Raw genomic sequence first — 23,211 nt, 5'->3', positions numbered from 1 at the left:
GCGGTTCTCCTCGTCAAGTCATGAACTGATGCTAGTTTTTGTGTTTTTCATGTTTAGGTGTCTTGTTGTACCCCATATTCGTGTCTTTTAGAAAAAGGTTTCTAATAAAAATCTTTATTTTAGATAGTCTAAGCAGTGAAAGGGGTTTGATACGTTTTACAATACTTTTGTTTCGGTGAAAAGCTTTCACACATATAGAGATTCCCTTCACTCTCCTAAAATCATTCCATACACAAATGTCCATACATGTTAAATTTAGATTAACCAAACCCTCAGATTTTGATCCTTAGGAGTTAAGCAGCATTTTTATACTAAAGCAAGCATGTATGCTCAGGACAGAGCACTTGGCCAATTTCTGCCTTATGTGTATGGCCATAAAACATTTAATCAGTCTCAAATCATAGTATATAGCTTAAAAGCAAAGACTCGAAAGCTCTTGGCCGAATTGCTCAGCCAACGACAGTTTTTCCAGAATCAACTATAAATATGTCCATTTCATTTCTAGCGGTAACTCTGACCTCGCAGCTTACTCTGGTTTCAGAGGAAAATTTAGCATGTCTAACGTGTTCTACTCATTCATACGGCTTTACGTATAGTTTAAACTATTAAGTGTCAACAACAGAAGATAAAACAGAGGCACTTGGTTTAGAATGATTCTTTATTTAATATTCTCCTCAAAGTCTTTTACTTCAAAAGAAAATATGCATTATTCTAAACATCACTGTACCTCTCCAAATGAACAGTTCTAAGACATCAGTGAAATAAATAGAGATCCCTAATCTCCCTTTTCTAATTAGGAGAGTTCTAGTTTCAAACTTGGAGGGGCTGTGAGAAATTAAATAGGTTTGTTCATAAACATTTAAACCGATCCACAGGAGTGCTGACCAGTGTATGATTACTGGGAATCTGACCACCAATCGCAAGAAAAGGGATCCCGAGTCCCTTATGTGAATGTAGCAGCGGTCACTCGTGCACTCAACCACTTCCCATTTACCCTCTATGGGACTGATGAAGTGACCCCCAGAGATCAATTACTATTCTGTGGCTAGGCAATTAACATGGTTTTTAGCGCCCTGAATTATACATGTAAATCTGGAGGCATTTGCTTGCGGATTAGAATTTCGGCACCAAAAACACCCTTAAACAAGACCCCATCACACAAGTGATTTGTTGTACATGTTTTTTCACTTTAGTAAGATGTAGGAAGATGTTACAACTTTCTTTCTAATTCACCACGGTACCAAACAACCTGCTCTGAGCAGAACAATTTGTTTTAAGGCTACTTTCCATAAACAAGATGGAAAATGCTTTAACAGACATTTATATATTTTGATAAATTTGTTTCTCTTGAGGTGGTTATTCCGCTCATAATGTACACCTTCAATAGAGGGAAGGGTCATCAATATGCTTCAATGTAATGAAGGCATCTTAACCTTAAGGACAAACTAGAAAATATGGTTAACAGAGTCATAGCAGGTAATATTTTTAGCAACCAACATAAAGGCTTATCAGAATTTAAAAAAAAGTTTTTTTCCCTTTTAAAGGTTTAGTAAAAGTTATACATTTCAAATGTGCAAGACGATTGAAAGCCGCTATCTAATGAGCAAAACATACGTCGCATACGTCACATAAAAAAAAATAAAACCACCAACCAGCTGTAGGAAGATCATGAAGAAACACTTTTTAATCTACAATCTATGAGGGTCCTACGTGTGACACAAAATACACACGAAAATATGACTTCCTAGATTTCAGCAGTCTTCCTGTATCCTGTGAAATGGGGGGAAAAAAAGGAAAAAAAGAATTAGACTGAATATTTGAAAGCTTCATAGCACAAAATTCACTGAGTACATAAGAGGTCCAACCGAGCCCGCAAGAGCTGCCTCACCATTAAGGCAAAATCGTATAGCATCACGCACGGCTAAAGTGGTCAACGTGGAACGTTCTGTGATCCAAATAAAGACCCTGCTAGCCAACTACTCACACAGAAAAGCTCCATGTGATTTAGGCCGCATCTAAATGACAAAGATGTCCATATCTTGAATCAGCAAGAAACCGTCTAAAGTGTAATAAACCACACAAAACAAACGGACGGTTTCTAAATACTTTAATGGTAACAATACCAAAAAGGAGAAACAGTTTCCCTAATGAGGAATTTTTTTCAGGGCTTTCGTTTTAATTTACGATAACCTTTTAAAAGGCCCTAAAAATTTAGTACAGGAAAAATATCTAACTGCATAGGCTATAAATGAAATAAAATGAGTTTATTTTTAGGATCAGAATTTCATTTTTGGCAAACCAATGCCGAGGTTATATGTATAAAAAAAAAAAAAAAAAAAAAAAAGAAGAAGTAGAAAAGGATTGAAAAAACTTCCATTACAAAAAAAAAAAAAGGGGGTGGGAATTTTCTGAATATACCAAGAAACAAATCATTTCACTTTCCAACATGAAAGCTCCACAAAAACGTTTGCTGTCAGATGTTCTAGTAATGTTTACTAGTGAACATTTTGATATCCGTGTTGGAAAGAAAGGGATGCGCAGAGGGGCTAAAACTAGTATAACATGGAATGAATCAATTTGTAAGAAGAGAAATTTCATTATCAGTTCGCAGATATGGACGGTAGAAATGGACAATTGCCAGCACTAGACCTGAAGGCAATGTAAACCACAATAGTGGAACAATACTAATATTCTCCATTTGTTTTTTAAAGGAATACATTAATTCTAATTTTACCATATCATCTAGCGCCACCATCGCACAACAGTCTTCATCTTTATATTTATGGAACATATTGAATGAAGTTAAGCGCCATTCGTGTTTAAGAAAAACAAATATGGCAGAAAGCCATTGTATTCTCAAATTCACTTTTCAAAAAGGTGAACATTTCTGTTAATCCACACCCTCGCCCACTTCCTTCAAAAGGAGAGGGCCATAAATGCCGCACGAAAAAAAAGTAATATTTTGTTCTGCGAGCCTACTCACTCATTTAGTAATTTTCTGCTTGTACATTTCAATCATTCTTTGACGAAAAACATCAAAGTTCGTAGATTTGCCAGCCTTCTTTTCTTCAGCACCCAAGCCCTCTCCACCAGAGACCGTGCCCCTAAAGTGGCAAAAAAAATAAAACTTGAGAACAGCCAATGATTGGCTCTTCAACTTGGACAATTTATGAATTACAGTCTTTAGACAACTGTAGATTGAATAAGCTTTACTGAAATACCAGTCAAAGCTCATGCACAGCACTAAAGAGGAATTAGAAGCCAAATAATGCCTGGAGACGTCAATGAATGCCAATACTCTTGGTTGAAGTCATCTTTTAAAGTGTACACTAAATTCCTGCTAAAACAAACAAACATCTAAGGTAAACCTGTTGTGCAACATACACATTTATGGGATTTTTGATGCCTGATCCATCGGAGCCAAGTCCTTCACCTTCTTTCCAGCCCATCTTATTCAATATCTGAAAACCCACATTCTGTTGGGTAAGCTTCTTATATGCAAATTCTAAATCCACGGGTTTCTTAATGAGGAAAGAAAAGGAAGAGAATGGTTAAAATACATAGATTTCACACGAGGCCACGGAGCAGTTTGTTACAGCTGCCACCAGCCAACTAGTTAACCCATAGGCTGTTCGGAAGAAAAAGCCATCAACTCAGTTGGTGGGTCTTCATGCTTGTCGCAAATAGGTACGTATATGGCCAGGTAGAGGCCACCTTTAATCAGGGGCTCCCTACAAAAAGGTCTTCTGCTGTAACTACAAGGGGAGCTGATAAGTGCTTGGCTTTGCAATCTTCATTTGTTTGCAAATTAGTGAAAGTGAGTTTTCAAGTGATAAATCTTTGCAATACTTTTTGAACAACTTTTGGCATGATCTCATGCGCCAGTGTTATGTAATATACATTTGAAGACAACATGGCGAAGTCCGCAGCAGATTTTATTGCAAAGGAGAGCAGAGCAGTGACGAAGTTCACGTTTTTTGAAAGGGATGTCTGTCAAAGAAATTCACGGTAACATGGTGCAAACATTAGGTGACAAGTTCCCTTCATGAGAAATTGAGTTATACATTTTTTAAACCTGTCACTTCGACACCCAACACATGATGACCGTTCCGGGAGACCTCCAGTGGTGACCGTTCCAGAAGCCATAGATGCCATCCATGACACGATTCTTGAAGACCAGCAAGTTTCTGCCAAAAGCCAAAGCTGGGAACAATTTCAGATTAAGAGTTGGGACCATAATTCACACTCATTTGGACATAAGGAAGGTGTTTGCCAAGTGGGTCTTGAAATGTCAGTCAGTGGATCAAAAGCGAGCTCGAGTGCAAGCCTCACGGGAAATTCTGCAGTGCTTTTTCTAGGATGTTTAGGTTTTCCTGGTTTGACTGGGGATGTTCCATGAAACATGGATTTTTATGTATGATCCCGAGTCGAAAGAGCAGTGAAAGAAATAGAACAGAGACAAAGTGGCTCCCCATAGCCACAGAAGTTCAGAATGCACAAGTTGTCATCCAAGATGATTGTATCTGTCTTCTGGGAGAAAGATGGAATACTGCTTGTGGACTACCTTCCAAAGGGATCTACTATCAGTTATGTATGAAAAACCACCTAAAGATAAGCTGAAGGAGGCATTGAAGTCTAAAAGTTACAAAACTTGACCCAAAAGTGTCATTCTTTCACAACAATGCCTCATCACACACAGCTGCCATCACCCAGAGCAAACTGGCTGACCTGCGCTTTGAGGTACTAGATCATCCTTATTCGACTGCTCTGGCATCCTGAGACAAATCATCTTTTTATTTTGCAGAAACATCTATGGAACCAAATTTGCCTCCATTTCTGATGCAACTGCAGAGGCTGAGGTCCAGTTTGCTACTCAACCAAAGGAATCCTATCTGGATGGGTTGAAGAAGTTACAGCACCACAGTCGGAAATGTATCAATATCCAAAAGGAACTATGTAGAACTGAAATTTCATTTTTTAATGTATATTTTTTGTGGTCAAAGCCAAGGACCTATTAGCACCCCCTCGTACATGTCTCAGTTTTAATCCCTTACGGGTGCTGACGTTTTTTCCCTCCACCATTTTCAGTCCCCCACGCAACCAATGTTTTTACCCAGGCATAACTTTATTTTTCTGTCAATATAGTTGTGCGAAGGCTCATTTTTTGCAGGACGTCCTGTAGTTTCTATTGTAACCCTTTTGAAGTACATACGATGTTGATCACTTTTTATTACATTTTTTCATGGAGATGCACTGGACCAAAAAACTGCATTTCAGGCATTCACACTCCCCATCTTCCCCTGACGTTCACCGTGGGGTGTAAATAACGTGTTGTTTTGATGGATCAGACTTTTATGGACGCAGCGATAGCAAATATATTTTGGGGTTATTGTAACTATTATACATATAGAAAAACTAGAATTAATCTTAATGTTAATTCCTTTCCCATGAGTCCATCATAACAGCACACATGGAGGTTGCCCTCTTGATCTCACTGAAACAGGAAGAGGAGAATTCAAAAATCACCTCCCACCACCGTTCTCCAGTGGCTTCAAATTAGCCCAAAGGATATGTGGCCCAGTCTTTTATTGTTGAAAAAACAATGTACTTTTATGTTACATGCACAATATACAGCGATTTACAAGGGTGGGGAAGTATGTGCTGTCATGATGGACTCATGGAAAAGGAATTAGGGGAAAGATTAATTCAAGTTTTACTATTCAGTCTATCCTGACAACACACAGAGGCAATACCAGATCACGATAACATTAGGGGCGGATCACAGCTTGGAGGACCTTGCGCCTAAAAGGCCTGCCCCCTACCAGAATGGAGATCCACATATTTACTAAAGCATTATCGCTTGGATGCTAGACCACATTGTGGCTTTACAAATCTGCTCTGTAGAGGCCTCACCACATTCAGCCCATGAGGAGGTGAGAGCCCTTGTAGAGCGGGCTCTTATTACCCCACTCACCCCCCACCCAACCCCTGAATTGATATTTTAATCCATCTAGCTATTGTATTTTTGAAACACTGGTTTTCCATTATTCTGCCCTAAAAAAGAAGGAATCAGTTATCAGATTTTCTTAAGGTTTCCAAGATATGTTAGGACTGCACATCTGACATCTAGGCTGTGCAAGTGTCATTTTAAAAATCCTGACAGAAGGCAGAATTATTTCCTGTTCCATGTGAAACGTTGACACCACTTTAGGAAAAAAAGATGGATCTAGTCTCATGACTATCCTATCGTCAAGCACCTTTAAGTAGGGTTCTCCACAGGATAATACCCATACCTCACCAATCCGTCTAGCGGTTGTTTTAGCTACCAAAAAGGCTACTTTGATTAATAGGTTTTTAAGAGATACTGAATGTATGGGCTCAAAAGGCAGGTTCACAGAGACTGTCTAACACCAAATTAAGATCCTAGGTGGGAACTGGTTTTCTAACAAAAGGGTTTGAGCCTTATCTAATGCAACCCTACGGCAGCGGGCACAGGCAGAAATTCTGCGGGAAATCCTGCCACAGAATTTCCCCCCCTTGTGCATTTGACCTATCCCATATCTATCTGCGACTGGTATAAGTTATACATCTCCCTGGATTTACTGTATATAATTGCACATTCTTTACACATAATTAAAAAATGCATCAAAAACTCCTGCAGTTTTTAATAGCGTCTGCAGCTTCTTAACAACATACGTGGTCTTTAAATACTGCATGCAGGTGTTTTATGTGTTTTTCTTAATTGTGCTTCTAAAGTACAAAAACATGAACCACCCTAAGGTCACTCTCACGTGTTTTCAGAAAACGCAACTTGAAATCATGGCTTTTTTTAACCGGATTTTTGAGCCTGGTTCTTGAACGCATGGCACAGCGTTTGACAGCGCTTTTTAATGCACCCCATCATTGTGATGGGTGAGGTGGTGCGTAAAAAAACACGAAAATGCAAAAATAGAACAGACAGCTCTCGAAAATCGCAGCATTAGAAACACTGTGTTCAAGCGCAGGTTTGAGTAACCCCATTAAAAATAAGGAGCGTTGTACCGCAGTTAGTACAGCACTCGGGAAACCCGCTCTAATAGCGGTAAAAAGCGGTGTGTGTGAGTGTGGCCTGCGGGGCTACAAACAAATTATCATGTAGTGCAGGAAATGCTTCATGTTTGGAAAGATTACACCAAGGGGCAGATCACGTATGGAAATTCGTTTGGCAGCTGTATGCAACATGATCTAGGTATAGGTACAGGGAGGGGGAAGGGTGTAGGCCAGGGTTCAGCCCAAGCTGAACATTTGCACCCGGGCGCCTGACCCTTTAGGTACGCCCCTGGCGGAATCAGAGTCTATATCGCCTAGACAAGAGAATACCAGGAACCAGTGCCTTTTGGCCACGCTGGGGCAATGAATATAATCTTGGTCCAGCAGTTCTGGATTTTTTGCAGAGCCCAAGAAATTAAGGGAAAGGGGGGGGGGGAGAATGGGACAGATCCATGTCCCAATTCTGTGAGAGAGCGTCAAATGCTAGGGGATGGTCTGCTGGACTTAAGGAGAAAAAAAATATATATATATATTGGCATTTCAAATTTATCTGTCACGCAAAGAGGTCTCTGAGGGTAACAGTACTGAAACATCAGTAGCATTTCCCTAGATCTGATCTTTGCCAACTAGAAAAGTCTGCAACAATGTTTTGGGAGCCTTTCAGGTGAATAGCCGATAAGGACTTTAGCTACTTCTCTGCCCAGGAGAATATTATTTTAGATAAACGCTGAAGATGGGGGTGTCTGGTGCCGCCCTGATGACGAATAAAAGACACTGGTATCAAACAAATTTTTTACGCGCTTCCCACAAATAAAAAGCTTAAATCAACATTTTCCAAACTGCTCTGAGTTCTCTATAGTTCGATGATTTAGAGCAAACATAAGCTGACCAGGAACCCTGCAGTTCCCCATCTGACACTAGTGCTTCCCAACCAGACCCACTAGCATTGGTGATTATTGAAACGAATCAGGAGAGGAACCATTGGACCCCTTTAAGGTTACAAGGTGACATCCACCATTTCTAGGGGTCTTTTCCCCATTTGGGTGGACAATTTAAGATTTTGTCTAAAGACTATTGCCTTCCATCTCCACATCTGTCAACAGGATTTCCTGCTGGAGGGGCCTAGAGTGGAACTGCCTAAGGAACCATCTGCAGACAAGTGGTCCTATGACCAAATACCCTCATGGTGTCCCTTATAGAGACAGTGTGTCTCTATCTAAATCTCCTAATGGAAACGATGATATCCTCCCTTTTTATTTGAGGTAAAAGGAGTAACATTGAGGAATAGAGGAGTAACCCGAGAAAACCTAAGTGTCTGCGTTTAGGCTGGATCCTCCATCTTAAATTTTAATCAGCCAACCTAACTCCGATAGCAGTTTAACTGTCTGTCCCAGGTGAGACCACAAAATTTCAGCTGACTGAAACAATTAGTAGATAGTCTAGATAAGGAATGATGTTAATTCCCATACCCCAGATAGGGCCACTCAGATCAATTCTTACACTCTGGAAGCAGAGAAATTACCAGGGGCAGACAAACAAACTGGAAATAGATGATTTTATAAACCCATTTTAACTGCAAATCTAATATATTTTTGATATGCCGGGTGGATAGGAATAGGATAGTATGCATCTTTGCGGTCAACATGCTAATGATGCTGCGCTGATTAACCAGGGCAAATCGTAAACCTAATATTCTCCATTTTACACTTAACTCAGAAATGTACTGATTAAAGAACTTTAAATTAAGTATGCTTCAAAAGGAACTGTTAGGTTAATAACAAACCAAAAAACACTTTCACTAAAGGAACTGGGATAATAGCTCCCAATGTATTCTGAATTCCATGCCCCAATCTTCTTTTTTTTTTAAAAGGCAGACAGAAGTTTTGCCTTGCTCAGCCTTGAACCTGTGACTCTAGTATCAGTTCTACTAGTCAAGCTTATTTTTTTTATACATACACAGATATATTATTTTCCCTTTTTTTGTATAGAGAACAAGGAAGTGCAGAGAGCTGAACTCAGGATCTCCTGTCACTAAATAGGCGCTTTTAACCAGCTAAGGTACAGCGCAACAATCCACATCAGGGCTGTTAATTTGGAAAGCTCTGTCTCAGATAATCTTCTCCAACAATTCAGATGTAGAGGACATACAACCATGAACACGGGTCCTTTTTGCTGGTCTAGAGGCACCAGGCTTGGGTTGAGAGACTGGTTCTGCTTTTAATGCCTGAAGCTTTTCTCTGACCATCTGGCGGAGATTACCCATTAAGGATTCCTGCTCCGCCCTGATTGGATTAGCCTTTTCCAGGTCTTGGCTTTCGAGTTTCATCGTGCATGAACAGGAGAATTCCATTATGCCAATATGGGCAATGAGCTTTTTTTTCCCAAGTGGACTACTCACTGTTTGCAGATTTTCCCTGCAGCCTCCATGCTGTCCATAGCATTAGGAGGTGTCTCTGAGGTGTAATCCCGCAGTAAAAGCTCGTAGGGATTCAAACCTGCCACCTTCCCCATAGCATTTTCGAGGTAAACAGCCGTAATCCCACAGGAGAGGCTCTCTGGGGTAGTGGAGCCACAGTCTTTGTTTTTTGATTTTGGCAGAGCCGACGCCCCCGGAGCACGCTTCTGACGTCATTGTGTGTAACGCGGCGCCACACCATGATCCAGTGCCCCTGCATCGGCCACTGCATCACTCACAGAATGTGAGGCCTATACACAGGGATGCAAAAGTATCTGCAGATGGGCCGACGATTCAGCAACCGCCATCGCTCAGACTCTGAACCGGGGTCTTCATCGGTAAGCGACCTTTACCCAGTGCTCCATGTGAGGAGCTCTCCTGTGTGTCCGTTGGGACAGGAAAAACATTGGAGAATGGTGGTGGAAGGGGGCCTTTTGAACTTTCCTCTTCTTGTCCCAGTGAGCTCAAGAGGGCAACCTCCATGTGAACTGTCAGGATGGACGGAATGGTACAAGTGGTTTTTTTTTAATCTTCTTACCCTTTATTGTTTTTGATATTAAATATTAATAAAACTTTAAAATGATTTTTTTTAGCCCCACAGGGAATATGAACTTGTAATAGTTTGATGGCTCCCTGCAGTATGAAGTAATACCATAGTATTACATCATACTGCAATATGACAGTCAATCTACTCGATTACTCGATAGGCAATCTGCCATGACAGCTCTTGAGGCTTGCAGAAGGCCCTCCTACTGCTAAATCTAATCGTGGGGGCCATTCGGGACCCCCAAACATCAATCAGTGCATTAAGATACTGCTGTGAAAATCAACTGCAGCATTTAAAGGGTTAACAGCTGTGGTCAGCAGCGGTGCTGATCAGAGCTGTTGCAGGCAAGTATCGGCTATAAGAAACAGGCAGCACCCACATTGTATAGAGCTCGATTCAACTCCTATCTTCCTCCATGCAAACCCCGAATCTCCATGATGTATATGTACATAGTAGAGAGTGAAGGGGTTAAGCATCACAAGATAGATTTTCCTTTGTAAATGCTTACCTTTCTTCTGTTGTATCCACGTCCCAGCGGACGTTCATATGCAATTCTTACTGGGTCATGAACTTGAAAAAGAAAAAGAAAAAAAGAGGAAAATGAAGCAGAAACATTATAAATGGTTAGTATTTTTCCTCTTCTTTAGGATCAAAATCAAATTTTTAGTTTTCCTTGAGCTGGTGGGTGGAGAGTAGCTTTTATTTCTCACACACACACACAACACATAGAAGAGGAGATCCTGAATTCTTTGTAGCACACTCTCAGAAGCAGAATCAGCATGGAGGACATTATACAGCAGTACTGAGCACTGCAGTTGTGAATCCAGCACTGGACTGATTATAAAACACTTGCTAGATGCTGCAGTCATATCTATGTGCGCCTCTGCCTCCCTCCTACAGCTCCATCTCCCTCTTCTTGGACTTCTATAGGCTGAAGATGTCATGTGATCTCTCTGTGTATGGATTACATCAGTAGATTCAGAGTGAACAACAGCAGAAACTGAAGGTCCCCATTCTCAACATTTTTTAAAAATTAAATACTAGAAGCTTATATTACCATTCTTCCTTGTGATCTGGCCTAAAAACTATCTGTTAGACATACTAGAGAAAAACATCAATCAGGCATGGCATTAAAACAATGAAAGTTGAAGTGAAGATTGATCTACTGCCAATAGTAGCTATCATGGGGTGGGAAAGATTAGGTAACAAGTGAGTAGTTCGTCCTCAACGATGTGTTGAATGCTGGAAAAATACAAAAAAAAAAAACTAAATCAGCAAATCTGACAAGGACTAAAATGTGACTGGTATACCACTGCATTACAGTGTCTAAAATGACAGGTCCTCAGGGTGTTCTCTTGGTGGTCCGAGGAGGGACAACTGGGGAACTTGCAACAGCGTCATAAGCACCCAAGGCACATGGGGAGCAGAGGCTAGCCAGTCTGGTCAAATCCACTGAAGAGCTACTGTACCACCAATCAATGGAAAGGTTAGTGCTAGAGCCACAATAGAAAGGTGTCTGACCGGTCTACGTGATGCACTGTATGTTCTGAGTGCCGTGCAAACTACTGGCCACTGCTGAAAGTGCCTACATTCAGCATGAAACTAAAGAACTAGGTGATGGAGCAGATGAAGGTGGCCTAGTCTGAGGAATCAGGCTTTTACATCATGTGGATGGCTTCGCTTACCTAGGGATACATTTCACCAGGATGCACTATGGGAAGGAGGCAAGCCAGGGTGATGCTCTGGGCAATGTTCGGCTGGGAAACGTTGTGTCCCGACATTCATGTGGATGTTACTTTGACACATACCACCTACCTAAATATTGACCAAGTACACCCCCTTCATGGCAGCGGTATTCCCTAATGGAGGTGGCCTTTTTCAGCAGTACAAGGCACCGTTTCACACTGCAAAACTTGTTCAGGAGTGGTTTGTAGACCATGCCAAAGATCAGGGTGCTAACTTGGCCACAGAATTCTCCAGATCTCCAACATAGCTACAGAACTTTTCAAGAAAAATTGCAGAAATCAATTCTATAAGCAAGTACAAAACTAATATATCTGATAAGAGAAATTTTCTGTTCTTACCCCTAGACTGCTTGCTCTGAAAATCTGCTAAAATACATCTTAGTAAACAAGCCAGACTAATAGCTTACTGACAGGTCAGATTACATGCTGCCTATAGAAGTCTATGGAGAGGTAGAAGTGAAATGAGAAGCAGACACACACAGATGCTGCAGCAGCTAACAGTAAACGCTTTACTGTCTCAGTTACAATGTTGAGCACCTGAGCACAATGTTGAGCCATGCTGCTGTTACTTCTCTTTTTCATAGATAAAAAGATTATCAAAATCACCCGTGTATAGTTTATGGGAAACATAATAGCAGCTAGTCTCCACCCACTAGCTCAGGAAAACGGATCTATAGAAGGAGCCTGCAGAGGAGAAAACTGCTAAAATATATGGAATACAAATCATAATGATCAAAGTTACTGTTCCTCATCTACGTACACGACAGGTTAATCTGTTGTCTTAGGGCCAGACACACCTTGGGAGGTCTTCTGGAATCCAAGCCTCAACAACTCAGAAGTTGTTTTGTTGGCATGAGGGGGGCCTACAGAAGAGTAGGCAGCTGGTTTGATTAAATGGTCTTTTTACACAAACTGACAGTCGGGTAAATAAATGCACGAGCGCTGACGTCACCGCTAAGGTCATTGGCTCTTGTGCAAAGCATTTACACTTAAAGACTTCACCGCTGGATCGCGGGCTTCTCCGTTTGTGTAACGCTGAGCAAGTCTGCTATCATCCAGCCATGGCTTTTAAGCTGACTGAAAAGTTTAAAAACCTGTGAACGAATGTAAGGCAATATTCGTGTAAATGGCCCATTAATGGTGTATAATACATGCAAGATACAAAGATAGTGCCATATTCTTGGGTTCACGCCTCTAGCATGCAAGATTTTCTCATTTTAAAAATTTGGCACTAATATTTTTTTTAGCTTGCAGTGAAACAAATATACCATGTTTCTGCGAAAATAAGACACCGTTTTGTTAATTTTTGCCCCAAAAGAGGCAGTGTGTCATTTTCGGGGGTTGTCTTAATACTTACCTCGCAGGCGGCATCCCCACTCCTCTGGCTGCTCTGCAGGCGCTGCGGCATTCTTCTTTGTCGTCCTCCGCACTGAAAGAGCAATCTCTTCCTGGTAATGTGGGTTGAATACCCAGCCTCCAGCAACAGAATGCTGTGAATGGCTCAGCCTGAGCGAATCACAGCCTGCGCTTGATGAGCCAATCAGTAAATGAAATGATTGAATGGCTGTGATTGGCTTATTTAGCGACAGGTGTCATTGGCTTAGGCTGCGGGAGGCGGGGTATTCAACCTATGTTACAAGGAAGAGAATGCTCTTTCAGCGTAGAGGACGACAAGGAAGAATGCCAGTGCGCCTGGAGAGCAGCTAGAGGGACGGCGCCTCTGAGGGGGGGGGGTTATATATATATATTTTTTTTTAATGTAGTGTAGCTAGGGCTTACTTTTGGGAGAGGGCTTATATTTCAAGCAGAAAATCAGGGAAGGGCTTATTATTGGGGGAGGTTATTTTCAGGGAAACATGGTAATAGACAAAATGGAATGATTCAAATATCACACTGAATAAGTAGGTTTACACTTGGCAAACACTACAGAAATTGCTACACCAGTCCCATACATCTGAAAGGGTTTGCAGAAACACATACACATTCTGCAGAAATATGCAGATGGAATGGGATAAAATGTAAGCTCTACATAACCGATTAGATTTAATCTTCACCTTGGAACCAAGACATGCAGCTGATGTAATGACTATTATAACCTCATGACGTACCATACAAATCTATCCTGGGATGGGGAGAAAAAAAAAAAGGGAAGATGAGCAGCTCTGCTTACTTTTAGGCTCTTCCACAAGACACATCCTTTTGGCTGGAAGCATGCCAACCTTCAGATTAGCTACTCTTTTTCGAGCTATAGGCGGTCGAGCTGGAGTTGGCATTTCACTAAATGCAGCTACTACAGTAGTCGCTGCGGATGGAGCCTCAGCAGCTTCACATTCTGCATTCATTTCCCCATCAGAGTCATTCTGTGGTTCATCTCCGGTCCTTATGTTTTCCAGATCACAGTCCTCTAACCCGATGTCCTCATCATCGGTTGTTGCCTCCTCTTCAGCTTCCTTGAACTCTTCCAATATAGTTTTATAGAACTTGTATGCAGAACTGTCTTTTTCACATAAAAACCTTTAGAGTTGGGAAGAGACAGTAAGCGCTTTATACTTCTACTTTCACTCCACATTCACCTAGCTCGTAGGTAAACCAGCTAATTACACAACATTTAAGCCAGGCTCACACAGTTGGATTTGTATTGCGGATTACACGATCGCGATCACACAGATATAAATTACATATTCCGCAAGTGGAAAGTGAAAATTGCAGTACGCTCTATATTGCTACAGAATCTGCATGGACGGCCTCCATTGATGTGAATGGAGGCCAATCGAGCTGCGAATCTACGGGGCCATACGCAATACAGGTTAACGATGTGCGCAGTGTCACTGGACTGTGTCCGATTTGGTCATGTGAGCCCAGCCTTAGACAGGTCACTAAGTGTTTTTAAAGTGTCCCCTCCTTACCAAAACTCTGGGTTGTTTACACTGTTCTCCATGCTGAATTGCTCTATTTCTGGTCCCATCTGAGCTACAAACTGAGCCAACTTGATAGCAGTATCCACTGTCTTTTCATCAACTATGAAAAATCAAACCCCAAAAAGATAAGGTTATATCACTGAACGTCATTGAGATAGATGCAAAATACATGTTAACTGCTCGTGATTACCGGGTGATTGGTTACGGAACGTTGAAGAAATTAAAAGTCAGATTGGAGTCCTTTATGAGCATTGTAAGACTGGTGAAGTTTGACATGGAGGAAGGAGCAAGTCTAAGCCCAGAGTCACATGGGCGTACCTGTGCATGCAAACATTTGTGTGCGTGATACAGAGTGAATAGAACCTATTGATCTCAATGGGTTCATTCACATGGACATATTTTATCTGTGCAATTCGGTCGCACAAAAAAAAACAAAAAAAAAATTATAATACGCAGCATGCTTTATTTTCCTGCACTAAAAGTCCCCAACTGGGATGCACAAATCTGCACATGCAATACGCTAGGAGATGCGTAAAACATAGCATAATTGCGCAGGGAAAAGAACGCATCTGAGACTCTTCTGCCTTGCTCACGACAAAAGTACAGCAAAATACGCCAATGTGCATGCAAAAAAGTACCGTTCATTTCACAAATACGCACACGGCTCGTGTCAATCTGGCCTAAGATAATTAGCTGCCTTTGCCTGCTGTACACGAACCCCAAATAAAGTAAATATGCCACAAACTACATCATATGCCGCGTGTATACAACTAGCCAAATTTTAAGCTGCATTCAACAGCAAGTTGACGGAGGCCGGGTGAATAAAGCCATCACTACGGTGAAGGATGCAAGTCGAAGACTTTTTAATCAGCAAGCCACGTAAACTCTAAACAGATCACCAAGAAAGGAACCTCTCAAAAGCAAAAAGGGAATATATAGAGAAATTGGCTACAAACCGTCCGGTGGAGGCGCTATTGGTTCTTTCTCTGGCCGGTGTTCTTCAGCATCTGTACTTTCCAACACAGAGACTTTCTCTGGAGTTTTCACGGACTTGTCAACTGCTTCACAAGCAGAGTTTTCTGTTGCGGTTTCTTCTGTTGGTATAGAGTCAAGTTCTTGTTCTTTGATCATCTTGTCACCCTCAACAGAAGATGTCTCTTTCTCACATCTCTTACGTTTGGCCTGCTTTCTTTTTCTTGAGAAGGCCGAGCTTCTGTAAAGCCTCCTCTTTATTCTTTGCACCTTCCTTGCATACAGCATTGCCCTCACCGACTCAGAAGCCAACTCTTCGGGAGAGCGCTTACACCTTCTTGTCTTTGTGCGCTTCTGACCTTTGGATTCCTGAAACTCCTCAAACTTTTGCCGATAATATTTATACTCATTGCTACCCTCATCAAACAAGAACCTGCAAAACAATTAAAACAAACTGCTAATGAAGGATGCAGGTAGGTGAACGTCTTAGGCCGCCTGCAGACGGCCGGGTCAGATCCGGCTGCAAGGATTCTCGCAGCCGGACCCGAACCGAGCGCCTGCAGAGAGCAGCGCGGAACTCACCCGCTCCCGCAGCTCCGGCTCCTTCATGCGCCGGCTGCCGGCGCATGCGCAGAGCGGAGCCAGCGGCCGGTGAGTGACATTTCTGTGCGGGGCTCTGCGAGAATTGGAACATGCCGCGGTTTCTTTGCTGCGCGGAATTTCACGCAGACAAACCGCGGCCATCTGCATAGGATTGCGTATTGTAATGCAATCCTATGCAGGCGTCCAGGCGCGGAAATTCTGCGGGGAATCCTGCCGCAGAATTTCCGCCCGTCTGCAGGCGGTCTTAAGTGGTATTTCCCTGGAAAGCCCCTTTAAATAAAAAGACTTTCTAAAATGTCAGATCACATTAGCAAATTGTTGGAGATCATGGACTTTGCCAAGGGTGGTTTCACATCTGCACTGCGGATTCAGTTTGGCTGCTCCTTTCGGGGGAGCAAAAACCAAGGAGGAATCCTAATGGCCGAACGGCTTTGTCTTTAGACAGAACCGACCAGCGCTGAGGGGACCCAATTGACTATAATAGGGTTCGCTGCCCGATTTTGAGATGAAAGAAAAAAGAAAAAAAAGCACTGCATGCAATACTTTTTCTTCTGGTACTTTCAGCCGCACCTGTGACAGAACCTCCATCCAGGGGTTCCGACGCAGATGGGAAGCCACCCTAAACTCTTCAGCTAACTGCTGAGCCAGATACTAACAGTAACTGCTCATCTCCCTGAACCCGTTGATTACCATTAATTTCAGAACACATACTTGATGAGAAATCCATGAACTCTGCTGCATGCTACACTATGCTTGCCATCAAAAGTACCAGAACTAGCAACAGAACTATGGGACGGAATCTTAAATGGTGCTGTGACCATATTCACAAATTACAGAAGGGGGGATTCTTCCTTATTAACTCAGAATTTCCTCAGAGAACTGAAAGGGTGTAATAAAATCTTAAAAGCTTGCTGTGGATTAGGCTGGTAAAAAACGCTGTCCACCAAGGGTACCGAAAGCAAGCAGCTGATCGCCACCGGCACGGTGTTCTGTAAGGGGTTGTGTTGTAGTTGGGATGGGTTAAATGGTTTCTGCTATTAGAGGTGCAACGTATCCTGATACTTCTGTCTGTGAAAATGTCAAGGAAGAAATGCCTCCCACGGGGTCCACACAGTTTTTTGGTCTCTATGGTTAGAAGTGTATAGGTTAGTATAGAAAGTGTTGTTGACATTAATGCCATTACAAAAGTGCAAAAAGTTCTTACCAAAATTCCGACTTTTGTCCTGCAACTTGGTTTCCTTTTTTTGCATTTTCTAGAAGGCGATCGATAGTAGCAACAACTTTGGGATCAGCCGCTTTCCTTTCTTTAATGAAAGAGGTAAAAGTAAAACCACTTCAAATTCATCAGCTGACAACAAGACATCGATCATCGCTCCACTCAGACACGCAAATGTCATCACTGAGGGTTCAGTGGTTCTAAAGAAACTCCTGGTGCGGCTTCTGGTCAAGCTACAACCAAGGGCTGATGGAATGGAGCTACATGTGACTGCAGACCTGGACAATGTACAGGTTTATGTGTAGTCTAACCATGGGGGCACGTATGATGGGAAATCTGCTCAATTTTCCTCTTGGTCACGTTGCAGAAATTGAGAAAAAACAAAACAAAACACCACCTTAGTATGTGCCAATGCCTACAAATCAGAACTTCGACTAGGGCAAGAGGTGAAATAAACCCAAACTTGGCGGAAAAAGCTCTCAGCCAAGAGGAGTGGGCACACTGGCAGCAGCTCAGTACTAATGATGAAATTCCCATGCATTTCCTTCGGTGTTTCCATATTTTTGTCCACCCCCTGTATGTATCTGCCAAACATTTATATGAGCACAAATGAAATGTAATAAGATCAAAACCCTCACGTAGTACAAAATATATTTAAAGCTGGGAAACATTTTTATTTACCATAAAGAGGGGAGATATTAGATAATTATATAAAAAGTTTTGCTAATCATTAACCCCTTAATGATGCAGCCCCCTTCCCCCCCCCCCCATTTTCATTTTTTACTCCCCGCTTTAAAAAATCGTAACTTCTTTATGTATTCATCGACGTCGCTGTATGAGGGCTTGTTTTTTGCAGGACAAGTTGTAGTTTTCAATGGTGCTATTTAAAGTACCATATAATGTACTGAAAAACTTGTAAAAAATTCCAAGTGGAGTAAAAAATAAAATAAATAAATAAAATAAAACACATTCCGCCATTCAGTGCGTTTTGTTTTAACGGCGCGCAAACTGCAACAAAAGTGACATAACTTTATTCTATGGGTCAGTATGACTACTACAATACCAAACTTGTATAATTTTTTTTCACTGTACTATCATTTTTTTTCAGACATTTAATTTTTTTCAATCATTTTCTACATGCAATAACTTTTTTATTTTTCCGTCGACGTAGTGGAGCGAGGGCTCATTTTTTGAGGGATGTCCCTTAGTTTCTGTTAGTAGCAATTTGGAATACATACGACTTTTGATTGCTTTTTATTGCGCTTTTTCTGGGAGACAGGGTGACTGAAAAAGTGCATTTCCGGCGTTCTTTATAGTTTTTTGTTTTTTTTTCAGACGACGTTCACCGTGTGGGGTAAATAATACGCTACTTTAATAGATCGGACTTTTACGGACGCGGTGATACCAAATATGTATTTTTATTTCATTGGATTTTTTATTATAGATATGGTAAAAGGGGGGTGATTTAAACTTTTAACTTTTTTTTTTTAATTGAAAAAACTTTATTGATCTTTTATTTTTAACTTTTCCTTTATTCCCTCTTGGGGACGACAACATGCAATTTGAGAGGCAGCCTATCAAGCCATCCCCTAAGGCAGCTGTGGGGCCTTTCAGAAGGCCCCTGGCTGCCATGACACCTGCATGGCTCCCCTGATCTCACCACAGGGGGGGGGGGGGGGGGCTGTACAGAACCCTAGAACATTGTTCGGGGCATTTAAAGAGTTAATAGCCGCGAGCAGCCGATAGCAGCTATTGCCTGCGAGTGTAAGCTGTAATAAACAGCTGACGCCCGTGCTGTATGAAGAGAGGTCGCCCCGTGACCTCTCTTCAAACATACCCCGACGCTCCAGGACGTAAATTTACGTTCTGGAGCGGGAAGGGGGTTAAACTTAAAAGGGGGTAAATATGGTATTATAACGATAGATAGAAATAGGGTTTAAGTTGTTGAAATAACGTGGAGGGGACAGGAAAAATTAATTGAGCCATACTCGCCTTTGACTCCCTGCCAGTCCGGCGCCACCGCTCCTGACTCCACCACTGGTCTTAGATTACAAAGCATAGCCCTGACATGTCTGTATGTGCAGGTCACCACTGCAGTCAATCACTGGCCTTGGTCGTCTCAAGCTGTATCTCTCTGAAACCAGTGACTGGTCATGTATTTATACAGAACATGGAAGCCGGAGGTGAAGACAGGAGCCACGGCACATCAGAGGTGTGTAGGGTTTAGTTTTTTTTTAACCATTTCCTGCCCTCTCGTTTTTCAATAACTTTGAAAACCTCTTTAATAAAAATGTTGATCTATATCTAATGGCAAAGTTGCAACATGAAAACTTAGGAACTTTAGATGTGGATAGCTAGTCGGTACAGTAGGCAGTTTGAAAAACTTGTAAAATCGTGTGCAAAATGACTTGCAACCAACACTTCTGTGGGAGAACCAATCAACCTACTGCAGATGCACCGCCTGTGCCTGATGGGGCAGCACACAGCACCCATGAGCTCGCAGTAGTGCACACGGATCCAAGAGTTGGGTTAAGATCTGTTCACACCAGCATCAACTTATTAACAGAAGCCCCAACGCCTTACCAGATCAAGCCGTACGATGCTCACCATAGATACCTGATGGAGCCCATTGAAGTTTCCATCATTCTCATGGGAGGAAAAGCGCTGCATGCAGAGCTATTCTATCACATCTGCCGAAGGAGGCACCAAACATGATGAAAGTGTGAACCGAGGCTAAACCCATGCAAGTACAACCAGAGGCTCGTTACTGGCACATAACCTTTGGGTTTTCACTTGTGGTTTAATTCACTTATTTAATAAGCAATATAGTTGGCCCCTTTAAGGTACCGTGTATTTTGTATAAAAGCGTTCGGCAAAGAGTTAGTCCAAAGTTATTAAGCAACTAACCTTGACTCTCCACCTTAGACTTTAATTCTTCTTCCTTTGCAACATTAGTATTAGCCGTTAACCTGGATTTGGGTTTTAAGGTTATTTTATTGTCTTTCTTCTTTAAAAAGGTTTTTAATTCCCATATAAAGTCACTTCCAAAAAGAAAAGAGTTCTTCAGATTCGGATGCTGTAAAGGACTCAGACATGAACCAGCGATGCCCAACACATTAAGAACATTATGCCGTCTGGCAGAGGTAATCAGTGCAAACGTCTGACCTATCATTACCAAAGACCTCTGGCACATCAGCACCGTTTTCTCCAGGGCACTAAAGAGATGTTCAGGGTCCCTGAGGAGAGAATATGCCCGCTCAAATTCATTAGAGGCATATAACAAAGGTAATACACAATTTACCAAACGCTGCTGGATCATCATCATCTCCATGTCAAATGGTTTGATTGCATCAAAGAAATCATTCTTGGATGCCACAATATTGCTTTCAACCAACAAATCCAACAGTTCAGTGTCCATTCTGCGTCTCCTCAAGGCAAAAGGTAGCTTAGCATGTCTTACAGAAGCAAAGCACATCTCTCTGTAGTGGGAGGTCATTGGTTTTTCAAAACATTCCACGGCCATTTTACAAGTTTCAGTGTCCACTTTGAACAGAGCCCCCAGTTGCAGACCTTCAGAATCCACAGAATTAAATTTGGCCCATTTTACAATTTGCCACGCCGTTTTTACCGTGGAGTCTGTGCCATCTATACCACCAGGTTTATTTTCGGAATCCTGTTGTATAGGGTAGGGTTCATCTGGTCTGCTGCCAAAACTCTGAATATGCTGTGCTATAGGGCTTTTCTTCTCTGTGTGCCTTTTGGGCACTTGTCCCATAGTTCTTTGAGAGTTGTAAGCATCATTCATGGGACCAAACTCACTCTGGGAACGTAAATCCCTAAAAACATCTAAACGCCCTACTGCACCTTCTTGTTCACGAAGAGGACGATCAACTTCCCAATTTCTATGAGCAAGGTTCAAGTCTCTTGAAAGGAATTCTTCATGATGTAATGGCCTTATTTTTGCAAGTGTACTGATACGGTGATCTGGAGCATTTAGTTTTTCTCGGTAAAACCTCTCCTTTGCGACCAGGTCACCAGAACCCAATCTATCCAAAAAATTATTCATCCTTCTTCCACCGTAGGGCTCCCTTTCTAATTCATGAAGGTAAGGCTGGTTTGAAATATTGTCTTTTCTCAAGTCTATATGCCGGTCTCTATCGACAGAGCCGTGAGGATGATCACGGACAGAAAACCTTTGTTTATCTCTGTAAGGGTCAATGTCATTTACTGGTCTTCTTGGTGCAAACGGACCTATTGGAAATAAGAATCAAAAGATTAAACTTCCTCACAAACCAAAAGATGACCAACATGGTAGGGGCTGGTGAGGACCCAGCGGTCATGGTGAACATTGGCACCAATGAACAAATTAGAGGTCAATGGAGGGCCCTGAAAAACTATTTCAGGGACCTAGGATCCAAGCTTAGGGCGAGGTCCTCCAGGGTAGTTTTTTTCAGAAATACTACCTGCACCAAAAGCGACACTAGAAAGGCAGCAGAATCTTAGGGAGGTAAACAAGTGGCTCCGGAGTTGGTGTAAGACGGAGGGGTTTGGGTTCCTGGAGAACTGGGCTGACTTTGCTGTCGGCTACAGGCTCTACCGTAGGGACGGGCTGCATCTTAATGGGGAGGGTGCAGCTATGCTGGGGGAAAAGATGGCTAGAAGGCTGGAGGAGTGTTTAAACAAGGGACTGGGGTGGAGGGCAAAAAGAGAAACAGGGAGGTAGGCAGTGTGGATAGCGACCTGGGTTCAGGTAATGGGAACGGGCATCGAGCAGGAGGAGGGGTTAGAAGTGACAGAACAGCCAACAGTACCATTAGTAGCAAAATGAATTTAAAGAACAACAACAACTGTATAAATTGTATGGCTACGAATGCAAAAAATCTGATCGGTAAAGTGGGTAAGCTTGAAGCGAGAATGACTGATGAAAATCATCTTTGATTGCATCAAAGAAATCATTCTTGAATGCCACAATATTGCTTTCAACCAACAAATCCAACAGTTCAGTGTGTCCATTATGCGTCTCCTCAAGGCAAAAGGTAGCTTAGCATGTCTTACAGAAGCAAAGCACATCTCTCTGTAGTGGGAGGTCATTGGTTTTTCAAAACATTCCACGGCCATTTTACAAGTTTCAGTGTCCACTTTGAACAGAGCCCCGAGTTGCAGACCTTCAGAATCCACAGAATTAAATTCCGTTGGAATAACGGAAACATGGCTGGATAATTAGTGCGATTGGGTGGTGAATTTACAGGGTTACAATATCTTCAGAAGAGACCGTGGGGAACAGAAAGGGGGAAGGGTATGTCTATGTTAAATCGTACTTAATTCGAGGCTATGGGAAGATATAGGGGCAGGAGATAAACACATGGAATCTCTGTGGGTAGAAACACAGGGAGAAGAAAAATAATACTGATAGGGGTTTTCTATAGACCATCAAAAGCAACAGAAGAAACTGAAATATTATTAGGGCAGATAGAAGAGGTGTCATACAGCAACAAACTAATTATTATGGGGGACTTTAATTATCCGGCTATAACATGGGAAAACGAAACCTATAAATGTCACAAGGGTGATAAGTTCTTGGGAACAATTAAAGATAATTACCTTACCCAACTGGTGCAGGAGCCAACTAGAGGGAGGGCCACTCTGGACTTAGCCGAATAATTGGGGTGCAGGTTGAGGGGTACTTGGGGAACAGTGATCACAATATAATTCATTTCCAGCTGTCA

At 42.0% G+C, this 23,211-nt stretch overlaps 1 protein-coding gene across 1 annotated transcript in view; it reads right to left on the bottom strand.

Moving 5' to 3' along the window:
• Positions 1-649: 649 nt before the first annotated feature.
• The window catches only part of LOC136628553 (SURP and G-patch domain-containing protein 2-like), a 31,637-nt gene continuing 9,075 nt past the window's right edge, over positions 650-23,211 (bottom strand). The window contains exons 3-11 of the mRNA XM_066604544.1: positions 20,393-21,736; positions 17,474-17,573; positions 15,651-16,099; positions 14,683-14,794; positions 13,947-14,290; positions 10,540-10,601; positions 3,385-3,521; positions 2,984-3,104; positions 650-1,770 (exon numbers count right to left, since the gene is read on the bottom strand). Of these exons, the coding sequence (XP_066460641.1) occupies positions 2,984-3,104; positions 3,385-3,521; positions 10,540-10,601; positions 13,947-14,290; positions 14,683-14,794; positions 15,651-16,099; positions 17,474-17,573; positions 20,393-21,736 (2,669 nt within the window). The 3' untranslated portion in view covers positions 650-1,770. The remainder of the gene's footprint in view (positions 1,771-2,983; positions 3,105-3,384; positions 3,522-10,539; positions 10,602-13,946; positions 14,291-14,682; positions 14,795-15,650; positions 16,100-17,473; positions 17,574-20,392; positions 21,737-23,211) is intronic.

Source organism: Eleutherodactylus coqui, chromosome 5 (genome assembly GCF_035609145.1).
Source record: "Eleutherodactylus coqui strain aEleCoq1 chromosome 5, aEleCoq1.hap1, whole genome shotgun sequence".
NCBI classification, from domain to species: domain Eukaryota; kingdom Metazoa; phylum Chordata; class Amphibia; order Anura; family Eleutherodactylidae; genus Eleutherodactylus; species Eleutherodactylus coqui.
The sequence above is the reverse complement of the archived record's forward strand: the minus strand, read 5'-3'. Positions and strand labels throughout refer to the sequence as shown.